The sequence below is a fragment of the Sphaerodactylus townsendi genome, unplaced genomic scaffold (genome assembly GCF_021028975.2).
Source record: "Sphaerodactylus townsendi isolate TG3544 unplaced genomic scaffold, MPM_Stown_v2.3 scaffold_20, whole genome shotgun sequence".
NCBI classification, from domain to species: domain Eukaryota; kingdom Metazoa; phylum Chordata; class Lepidosauria; order Squamata; family Sphaerodactylidae; genus Sphaerodactylus; species Sphaerodactylus townsendi.
In genome coordinates, this window is record NW_025950363.1 from 1135488 (window position 1) to 1147223 (window position 11736).

The 11736-nt window shown below is 44.5% G+C and overlaps 1 protein-coding gene across 1 annotated transcript; it reads right to left on the bottom strand.

Moving 5' to 3' along the window:
* Positions 1-497: 497 nt before the first annotated feature.
* On the bottom strand, positions 498-8503 carry LOC125425174 (ferritin heavy chain A-like). The gene is made up of 4 exons (XM_048482722.1): positions 8402-8503; positions 4054-4200; positions 2162-2287; positions 498-653 (listed from the first exon to the last, which is right to left on the bottom strand). Exons 1-4 carry the CDS (start codon positions 8501-8503, stop codon positions 498-500), a joined length of 531 nt encoding a protein of 176 aa, XP_048338679.1.
* Positions 8504-11736: the final 3233 nt, after the last annotated feature.

Here is an 11736-nt window from a genome sequence, read left to right on the forward strand (position 1 = left end):
GGAGTGCCTTGATTATGTGTTCCTGCATTGCAAGGGGTTGGACTTGATGGCTCTTGGGGTCTCTTCCAACTCTATGATTCCATGGTTTCTCAGACCCACTAGTTCTGAAAACAACCAGGATCAGTAAGATTGCTAGTTTAGCAATTTTTGAAAAACCCAGGCTGAGAGGAAGATGTTGAGGATGTTTTAGAGAAGAGCAACTGTGCAAACGTCTTCCCCAAAACACTTGTTAAAACATCTCCAAGACGTTTTATTTCTGCTGTGCAGAATTCACCATAGAACTTGAATTCCTTTAATCCCCCCTCCACAGATGACCCACCAAGTGTTTCTAAATGGTATACAGCCCATGATGCATTTTTTTGGTCTTGCCCCCCAAGAACTGAGCACAACCCTTGCAACTGTATTCAAAACACCAGAGATGTCACTGACTTTTAACACCAATTTTATGTTATTTTTGTCTCCAGAAACACATGAAAGGAAACCTCAGCTTGTAGAGCTCAGCTCCTTTCACCCAAGGTGAGCTTGTCAAACAGGTACTCTCCCATGCCGCTCTGGGGCACCTCCAGGCGTTTCAGATTGGTGATGTGGTCCCCTACCCTCTTGATGACCTTCACTTGCTCGTCCAGGTATTTGGACTCCAGGAAGTCACAGAGCTGAGAACGGAAACAAAGGCAGGTTCAGGTAAGCTGGGGAGAGATTGTGAATTGCAGACACCTATTTCAACAAACACCAGTCTTCAAATAGGTATTGTGTTTAATTCACTCACTTAATGTCAAAGCTGAAAGTGACGACATGGTTCAGTTCATTTAATCTCAAAGTTGGAAGGGACTATGTATTGTCGAAGGCTTTCACCGCCGGAATCACTGGGGTGCTGTGTGGTTTCCGGGCCGTACGGCCGTGTTCTAGCAGCATTCTCTCCTGACGTTTCACCTGCATCTGTGGCTGCATCTGCATCTGTGGCTGGATCCTCCGAAGATGCCAGCCACAGATGCAGGCGAAACGTCAGGAGAGAATGCTGCTAGAACACGGTCATACAGCCCGGAAACCACACAGCACCCAAATTGGAAGGGACTACCTGGGTCATCTAATCCAACCCCTTGCCAACGCAGGAACTATAACTATAATATTGGTTGTAATTGGGTTTTATATTACTGAATTTTACATGTTGCACACCGCCCAGAGCCCTTCGGTGGTGGGCAGTATAAAAAAAAATCCAATAAATAAATAAATATTCAGTGATTTTTGTAAAACCTGGGTTGAGGGAAATATTATAATTGGTGAACCAATTTTGAGAAAGAGCCCTGTGCGAAATTCTTCCCCAAAATGGCAAAAATAGCTTCCTCAGCCTGTTATATTTGGGCTGTGCAGAAACCACCATAGAAAACCATTTTTATATTTTCAACACCATTGATTCTGAGCCTGCAGAATGGTCGTTTAAACCTTGGAAAGTTATTTTTACAGTAGGGTTCACTCAAACCAGTGGTGGGATCCAAAATTTTTAGTAACAGGTTCCCATGGTGGTGGGATTCAAACAGTGGCGTAGCACCAATGGGGCTGGGCGGGGCACGACGGAGGCATGGCCGGGCATTCTGGGGCGGGGCATTAATAATTTCTCTGTTACTGTAAAAAACTCTTACTGTACAAAAAAAGTTCCTAATTTCCAGCTGGTATCTTTCTGTCCATAATTTAAACTCATTATAGCTAGTCCTATCGTCTACTGCCAACAGAAACAACTACTTCTCCTCTAATTGACTGCCTGTCAAACACTTAATACTTTCAAATACTTAATTTTGTTTCTAGAAATCAAAAGAAGGATACTTTCCTTAAACAAGGAACTTTACCATATTTCTAAAACATGTTTTTAAAACAGCCCAACAGGGAGAATTATCTCCCGTTTTCTACCTTCGCTAACCAGCCACATACGAAACAACAGGACTGTATGATTTTGGACCTAATGGAATCTCTAACGGAAAAGCAGACCCAATGAGTCACCCCCTCTCGGCACACACAAATAATTAGAAACCCACTCTCGGGAACTGGTGAGAACCTGCTGGATCCCACCTCTGACTCAAACACCCCAACATGGAAGGTTATGAATATTAAGAACAGCTATTGTGCATTACTGTGCCAAGATTTCTAGGCTTTACATGTCTTTACTCACATGGGGGTCGCCCTTCTCGGTTGCCAGCTTGTGCAGGTCCAGCAGAGCTTGGTTCACAGTCTTCTCCAACTGCAAAGATTTCTGCAAGGCTTCCAAGCTGGTACCCCAGTCGTCCTGGTCGGGCTTCTGCGCAAGAAATGTATTTCAATCAATGAGACCTTTATTGGACATCAATAGTACAAACTAAATAACAAACCAAAACATTTGAACCCTGTTCGTTAATACATTGGTTGGAAACTCAGCTGCCAGCTCTATTATCTCAGCTGACCAATTGTCCAAAAAGAAGCGTAGAAGAAGAAGAGTTTGGATTTATATCCCCCCTTTCTCTCCTGCAGGAGACTCAAAGGGGCGTACAATCTCCTTGCCCTTCTCCCCTCACAACAAACACCCTGTGAGGTAGGTGGGGCTGAGAGAGCTCCGAGAAGCTGTGACTAGCCCAAGGTCACCCAGCTGGTGTGTGTGGGAGTGCACAGGCTAATCTGAATTTCCCAGATAAGCCTCCACAGCTCAGGCGGCAGAGCTGGGAATCAAACCCGGTTCCTCCAGATTAGATACACGAGCTCTTAACCTCCTACGCCACTGCTGCTCCACTGCTGCTTACCCAAAATATTGTACGGCAATCCCTAACATGGGAGGATAACATATTGGGGAAATAAGGTCTATATAAGCATGCTTGGAGTAAGGCATAGAATGTGTTCTACTGTTTCCATAATGTTAAGGCAGTGAGAGCACATCTGTTCTTGAGGAGGTGTCCTTAAAATGTGCCCGTTAAGGAAGGCGGAGAGAAAGGAATTACATCTTGCCCTGGTGAAAGCCCATCTTTGTTCAGGATTTATCAGCACTTTCAAATAGCAGGCCATCTGGGCTCTCTCTAAGACAATACCATGATAAAGAGGAGTACACGAGGAGCCTGTTTTACAGATCAAATGTTCAGAGCAATAAAAAGTCATCTCATTGATCATGAATACCAATTCACGATCAATGAGATGGCTTTTTATTGCTCGGAATATTTCCTTAGGTGGCAAACCTTAATAAGTAGTCCCAAGACAGTCCTAACGAGATTAGCTTTTCTTCAATATGACGCCACCAGTCCGAAGAACAGGGAGAGCAAGAAATATGTAGCTATTAGGACAGGTAGTGAAGCACAAATGTATTAAGAATTTAAAGGTTGCCAACCATGCCCTAGTAATGAGGAGATGTTTTGCAGCCTCCAAACAGAGAGTTGCGTATGAGACGCAATGAGGGACTCCAAAGAGTTGATATAAGAAGTTGGACTGAATTTTCTCTGGGGATATGTTCCACAATTGGATCTATATAGGGATCTTAAGAACATAAGAACTAGCCTGCTGGATCAGACCAGAGCCCATCTAGTCCAGCACTCTGCTACTCGCAGTGGCCCACCAGGTGCCTTTGGGAGCTCACATGCAGGAGGTGAAAGCAATGGCCTTCGGCTGCTGCTGCTATTGAGCACCTGGTCTGCTAAGGCATTTGCAATCTGAGATCAAGGCAGATCAAGATTGGTAGCCATAGATCGACTTCTCCTCCATAAATCTGTCCAAGCCCTTTTTAAAGCTATCCAGGTTAGTGGCCATCACCACGTCCTGTGGCAGCATATTCCAAACACCAATCACACGTTGCGTGAAGAAGTGTTTCCTTTTATTAGTCCTAATTCTTCCCCCCAGCATTTTCAATGAATGCCCCCGGGTTCTAGTATATATAGAATCTTGTATAGAAGTTGTTGGACTTGGACAACCTTGGTGTTGAATATTTTAATGGCTGCCAGAAATGTATTTAAAGACTAGATGCCTCCACCCTTGAGAAGAGTTTGCAGTCGGACAGTAACAATGCATTGAACTGTTTAGGGTCTTTTTGCCCAAGTCTATCCCACACACCTTGATGTCCTTGAGTACAATGCGACCCCCTCGCTTGTTCTGGTACCTCAGGAACTTCTCTGCATGCTCCCTCTCTTCTTGGGACTGCTCCCTGAAGAACTTGGCCACGTGGCTCAAGGCGACGTCATCACGGTCAAAGTGAGAGGCCTGGAAAGAGAAGAAAAAAAGTTGGATTTTACACCTGCATTTCTTCAGGAGGTAGAAAGCAGTTTACAATCATCTTCCCTTCCCTCCCCACAACAGACACCTTGTGAGGGAGGCCCTCATTAGTGAGCTAAACATTTCCCAAAGGCTTTGCAGCAGAGTTCTCCGGCATTTATCTACTCAAGGAGTAACTTCGGCAAACTACCTTACTCCCAGGTGAGAGAAGGGAAGAGGGCGGGAAAAATGCCAGGAGACGAGAGGCTGAATTCATTAATAAATTTTATTCAGACCAACAGGGGTTCTAGCAGCAAAAGGGAAGAACTAATTAGACAAAGAAAGTTAGCCTTTTTTTAATAAGGAAAAGGCTAAAAAAAACCTAAAATGCATTGCTATTCATAACAGAACCATAAATCTCACATATGTCATGGCAAAACTATACTCTTCAGTATAACACTTCCAATTAACCATCTAAAATTTCTCTTCCATTCTGACCATCCTGATCTTATGCAATATATCATTTTTGGGAGTGCTACTAGATCTCAGTAGTTCTTTGACGTTCCGGGGCTATTTCAAAGAGTTTTCAGGTCAGTTCCCAAATCTTCTAAGCTTTTTTTTTCTAAGGCCATTTCCAATACGGTCAAGTCGAGGTACTTCCACGCCCGGCAAAAGAATTCTGCCGGCGTGGAGGCGGAAGGCCGCTATCGCGATGCAAGCTTATGCGGGCTGGCCTCCTCCGGAGACGTACGGCAGGCTGCCCCGCGATGGAGCCGCCTCTTCCCCTCTTCCTCCATCCCACTCACCTTGTCCCCGTTAGCCCGGCCTGCTGGCCTTCGAAGCCCGCTTCATCGCTGCCTCCTCCGATCTCCAGTTTGAGGTCCGGAGGACAGCGGGCAGATGAGCAAAACTTTCGATGGCCAGCAGGTCGAACGACAGGGACAAGGTGAGTAGGGATACAGGCGAAGGGGAAACCAGCGTGGTTCTCAGCCGGTGCTGTTCGCGACCGGGCCACCAGGAACAAGTTAAAGCGCAGTGCTGGAAAAACAACCCTTAAAGGGTTGTTTTTTCAGGGTGGCCTGATGCTGCCCTGGGGAGGGGAAGCGATGCCAGGTCGGCATGCTTGTTGCCAGCAGCAGCCGGGCCAGGTAGAATGGCTTTTCCCTGGGGACGGCGTTTATCCCCAGGGCGCCATTAAAGGGCCGTGTGGAAACGGCCTAAGACACTATGTGAAGCAAAGGCTTATTAGCTTTCAAGGGTACAAAGAACACAGTTCTTTCTATTCATTCACAATCAAGAAACAATAATAATATAAGTTCTATATATGTGTATATTGATCAAACAATACATGTCCTGACTATTCTCTCTAAAACCTCTTCATCCCAATTCTTAACCTATTTAAGCAAACTTTAACCCATCTCCCACCAATTCATAAGCTCCTTTTGTCATTACGTCAGACCTTGTTATAAGAAACTAACAACTTGCACCTGGTGTTCTAATTTCCTTTTCTTGGAGAAATTCTCTATCAGACAGAAGCAGAGGGATTTTAATCAAAGCTTTTTCATCCTGGGTCCTTTAATGAGCTCAGTTTCAATATAGTATACGTGTTTTGCTCAGCCTGTTTTAAAGCTAGTAAAACTCTGGTCCAGCTGCAAGGGCTTCTGGGTCGAGTTTTTATTTCTGTCACTACGGGATGTTTAGCAGGCTTTAATTCTGATAACACAAGAGAGCAAGGAGTAAGTTTGAACTGTAACCAGAAAACCAAGCAGAAAACAGAAATGTTCATCTTCTGAGACATGGTTTTCATTCAACAAGACAGAAAAAAACCCAAAATAAAAACCAACCCTACAATTGCTGTAGAAGAAGAATGCTGGAAACAGTGTTCCTAGCATTGGCGTAGAAACATATTGTGTATCACAGAAATAATTTTACAAGAAAGTAACTCAAGAAACTTCAGTAATGTTTTCTCATTACTTTTGGGGATTATCTAAAAGCCCAAGGCCAGACACTTACCTCCATAGAAATCTAATTTGCTTGTCAAAGTACTAGTGCATATTAATAGAAAAATACCAGTCAACTTTCTGTAAATGTGTTCTATCATTATCATGAGATTATTATCTAGGTAGCTAATTGACTTATTTGCACGTGTTGATTATCTCACTTTGTTATGAACCAATCAGCATGTGCATTTGAGTTACATCTCATATTAGCAAGATCCGGCCAATTTCAACTTATAACTGCTATTAAAAAGCAGTTAATCTAACTTCTCTGTAACTGCTTCAATTAACTGCCCAAGATTAAAATAACTCTAAGGAAATTTCACTTCCCCCAAGAAGTGCTTGAAACCTGGATTAGCTTGCAAAAGTCATCAAGAAAAGGTTAGTGATACCAAATGAACATAGACATTTCTACTGGTATTGATCTCATTCTCCATTATCGGGTTTTATTTGCCCAGGAGCAGCAGTGGCGTAGGAGGTTAAGAGCTCGTGTATCTAATCTGGAGAGGGACCCGGTTTGATTCCCAGCTCTGCCGCCTGAGCTGTGGAGGCTTATCTAGGGAATTCAGATTAGCCTGTACACTCCCACACATGCCAGCTCGGTGACCTTGGGCTAGTCACAGCTTCTCGGAGTTCTCTCAGCCCCACCTACCTCACAGGGTGTTTCTTGTGAGGGGGGAAGGGCAAGGAGATTGTACGCCCCTTTGAGTCTCCTGCAGGAGAGAAAGGGGGGATATAAATCCAAACTCTTCTTCTTCATCTTCATCCAGCAGGTACCACCTTTCTTGAAGTTATTGAAAGGCTAGAAAATATGGATTTTTAAAAAGCTTTCCCTTTTCACCTTGAAAGGCATCAAGAGGTACATGAGAGAACCAACTGATAGCCTTCTTTCTAACACATGCATCCAGTATTCAAAAGATGGATACCACACTCTTTTCATCACATGGTGTATTGATCAGAACCATGCTAGGGACAGTGGTCAAAGCATAAAATACTACTGTGAAGAACAACTGGTGTAAATAAACTCCCGATTAGTTTTACTTAAAGGAATAGTAGCTTTTGAGTCTACTGTACATTTGTAGTATCAGCGGCCTAATACAGAAAACTCTTAACATGTAGAGGTTCATACAAAATAAGCATCTCATCTATCTTGGGTGCTGTGTGGTTTCCGGAAGTTATGGTCAGTGTTCACTAGTACTCTCTCAGCGTTGCAGCCTGCATCTGTGGCTGGCATCTTCCAGAGGATCAGCCATAGCCACAGACTGGCATAAAAGTGCAGTAGAGAGACTTCGCTGCTAGAACACGGCCATACGGCCCGGAAACCACACAGCACTCAAGTGATTCCGGCCGTGAAAGCCTTCGACAATACATCTCATCTATCTGTTTAGGAAAGTCATGGGTCAACTAAATATGAACCTCCTCGCTGTATATCTGCTATTGGGGAGAAAGGGAAGAACATAGAAGATGAAGAAGAGTTTGGATTTATACCCTACCTTTCTCTCCTGTAAGGAGACTCAAGGTGGCTTACAAGCTCCTTTCCCTTCCTCTCCCCACAACAAACACCTTGTGAGATAGACGGGGCTGAGAGAGTTCCAAAGAACTGTGACTGGCCCAAGGTCACCCAGCAGGAATGTAAGAGTGTGGAAAAACATCTGGTTCATGAGATAAGGCTCTGCCACTCAGGTGGAGGAGTGGGGATTCAAACACGGTTCTCCAGATTAGAACCCACCTGATCTTAACCACTACACTACACCAGCTCTCTTCACGGGAAACATGTACCAGGCACATACTCCATTCCAACTTGGTAACTAAAATAAGGAAAAATAAACATCCAGTTTCTCACTTATAGTTGCCAGTTCTGGGTTGAGAAATTCCTGGAGATTTGAAGGGGGTGCGAGTCTGGGGAGGACCCCCAACAAAATACAAAACCATGCACTTCATTTGAAGGAGCCATTTTCTCTAGGGGAGTGGACCTCCGTAGACTGGATATCAGCTTTCATTCTGGGAGCTCTCACCTCAATGCTAGCAACTCCACCTCACTAGAGCTTCCAGGATACTTGAAATAACGGCGCGAAGCACCATGATAAACGTTTTAAGAATTTAGATACCCCCTATGCATGTTTAGAAATAACTTCTGTGACGATTAATGAAACTGCAGAACTAGGACACAAGAACACGGGCATTATTTACAGCAGAAGAAAACGGCAACATACCATCGAAAGGTAGACATAACTAGCGGAGAGCTCCAAGTTCACTAGCTGGTTCACAGCCGCTTCACATTCAGGATGGTAATTCTGCTTCACCTGGGATGTCATCTCTGCTCTCCAAACAGACGAAACTCCCAAGAATAATCAAAAGTGGTTCAGCTACTGCTATAGAAGGGCCTGTGGACCCAGGCAATATAAATACAGCTTGAAGGCAGGTAAGTATGTGATTAGCAGCTGTGTCATCCAATGGGAATGCCCTTCTTCATCAATTCACCAGTCAGCTCTTGGGGTGGGAGATGACTGAGCAAAAAGTTAGAAGCAGCTGATAGTAGTCAAGAATCAGTCTTGGTGGGTGAAGGGGTGGGGGGCTCTTATTTGGCTTATTTTCTCCTTTGCTTTGCCTGAGACATTTTTCCTTCTGGCTTTTCCAATGGGACCCATTATTCCAATTTCTTAGAAACACAAGTATCTACAAGAATATATTGACACAAAGTCTCCAGTTGTTTTGTTAGGATTACTAACAACTGCCCCTTTAAGATAGATTTAATAGGATGTTATTTATCAGGTGAAGTGATTAACTTCCATGAAAGTGCCATGAAAAACTTTAATTGCTCTTTTAAAAAAAACATGTTAAGCCTCTTTTAAAGGGACAGAAATGGGTTTTTTTCCTTCCAGGTTGTTAGCAACTAAATGTAGAGTGACCATCAGCTTGGAGAAAAAAAGTTGCCCATCCTTTGAATAGAGGCTTATTTATTTATTTGCTTTATTGATACCCTCGCCTTGCTCCTCAATGGGGATCTGAAACAGGAAGCATTGTTCCGCATTTTATTTTCACAACAACCCTGTAGGGAAGATTAGGAATAAATATGAGACCAGCCCAAGATCACCCCAGCATGCTACCATGGCAGAAACAGGATTCGAATCTGGGTTTCCCAGATCCTAGCTCAACATTTTAATCACTACACCACAGCTTACTGGGTAGAAACGGACAGATCAAGTTTTTAATGGAACTGGCCAGTAGTGGGATCCCAAAATTTTAGTAACAGGTTCCCATGGTGGTGGGATTTAAACTGTGGTGTAGCGCCAATGGGGCTGGGCGGGGCACAACGGGGGTGTGGCCGGGCATTCCGGGGGCGGGGCATTCCTGGGCGGGGCTGTGGCAAGGATGCAGCTGCTGGCATTCGGGTCCTTGGCTGAAATCGAATGCACGCAGGCGCTAGGCTGCCACGCGACGCCGGGTGCACCTCCTGCTAGACTGCTTCAAGTTCTGCGCGCTACTGCTGAGAGGAGGGGCGTAACTAAGTCAAAAATCACGTGGCAAAATCACCCATTAGTAACCCCCTCTCGGCACACATAAATAATTAGTAACCTACTCTCAGGAACCTGTGAGAACCTGCTGGATCCCACCTCTGGAACTGGCTTAAGGTGCTAGATAATTCCCCCTTCACTATTGGGATACATTGTGTGTGTGTTAAATGCCACATTCAAACAATTGTGAAAGTGGATTGAAAGTGCATTATTCTGCATGTGCGGAAGGGGCCTGACCTTGCTTCCAGAGATATTTGGACAACAATCTGAAAAATGATTTTTGATGGTTCTCTAATTGCTTCTGCTAACAAAAGTGGAATTATCTAGCTCAGTGGTTCTCAACCTTCCTAATTCCACGACCCTTTAATACAGTATCACTCGTGGTTGTAGGCTGACCCTTCAACCCTAACATTGATCCATTTTACAGATGGAGAACACTGATGCAGAGAGCATTAGGCGACCCCTGTGAAAGGGTCGTCCGACCCCCCAAAGGGGTCCCGACCGCAGGTTGAGAACCACTGAACTGGCCCTACTTCTTGTGTGCGTTGTAAAGATTAGGTCAGAAACACTGTATTCGGATAGCATGTATTTTAACAATTTGTACCATTCAGGAAGGCCTACTGTCTGAAATGTATTGGTTTAAATGATTTTTTAACAATTTGTATTGTGTCAAAGTGTTACTTTGTTCAAAAGTGTTACTATTGTGTCAAAGTGTTACATCATGTGTAACTCATTAGTATTCATTTTCTTCTTAGGCCTGCTGTCAACCATCTTGGTTTCCTGATTTTTCTGGGGTGATGCTTTTTCTGCCTCTTTCTGTTACGGTTATAGGGGAAAGGAACATCACCTTAAAGAATGTCCCATTAAGCCTCTGTTGAAGGGATTCATTTCTAGAAATGGAATAGAAATGTGATTTTTGTCATTTTGCCAGGAATTTACAGGAAAATGGAGTATAATTATCCTATGATTAGATCTGAGGCCTCTGTTTTGACTGACATCCCCAACATGGGTCACATCGTTTAGAAAACAGTATTGATTCCATTTGAAAGGAAAATGAAAAACCTTTTCAATTTGAAATGAAAATCATAGAATAATGGACTCGTGGAAAGAAAGATGGCTGGGGAGAGAATTAGAATCAATTGTTTTCAAAGGTTTGTCGAAATGCTGAACTTGGAAAACAAGAACAACAAACGTCCTTCAACATCAAAATTGACGCAAAATGAAATTTATCTCCCACAAGTGGCCAATGTTTTGTTCATGTGAATAACCGGTTATCACAAAATCCATTCGAGAAGGAGAGTTTGCCCAAACCGGGCCTGGTTTTGTTCTGCCGACTGCTCACGGCTTCAGAGTCGTGAATGGGCAGCCCTGAATGGTGTCCAAAGCTGTAGTGGGCAGCCAGAGGAGAGCCAGCTTTCTTCTTCTGTTGGCAAGACCTGAACGCACCTGGGGTGTGAATTGCCGCGTGGGTGGGACTCTGTTCCAGGTTTTTTTTCTGCCTGCCCCAGTTAAGAGGTATGGGTAAGGTGACCAGATGGTCACCTTTGTGATCCGGATAGTAAGGTGGCCGCGGCGCTGGTCATACAGACGTTGCGGTTATTAAAAGAAATATCGCAGACTTCTGGGGTTTCCGCCACTTCTGTCACTCTGTCACAGGGTGGCAAAATGGCAGAGCCCCAGTCGATGGTACCTCTGCTCGCGCATAAAAGATAAGATTTATCGCCAGAGGAAGCGCGATTAGGCTTCTGGGGCTTTACCCGCTGCCGCCCTGTGACATTGAAGCCGCAAACGGTAAGCCTCCTAGAAGGCCGATAAGGCGCGTTGAACGCCCGGTATACCGGAGGAAGCTGCCAGTCACTGCCTTGCGCCCCCAAGGCAGTGCAGCAGCCTCCCCAAAATCGGGACAATTTGTAGAACCCGCGGGACGCGGGACAAATTGTCCAAAGGCGTGACGGTCCCGCCAAAAGCGGGACGGCTGGTCAGCCTAGGTATGGCACTTAGGTAGAGATTACTCTATCAACAGGTGCAACGTT

Bases quoted from the DNA above. Each gene is read 5' to 3' on its own strand.
- LOC125425174 (XM_048482722.1), bottom strand. From the start codon at position 8,503: ATGACATCCCAGGTGAAGCAGAATTACCATCCTGAATGTGAAGCGGCT. The intron at 4,201-8,401 runs GTATGTTGCCGT...TTCTCTTTCCAG, and splicing joins GTTATGTCTACCTTTCGATG to GCCTCTCACTTTGACCGTGA. The intron at 2,288-4,053 runs GTGTGTGGGATA...TTTCTTGCGCAG, and splicing joins TTGTACTCAAGGACATCAAG to AAGCCCGACCAGGACGACTG.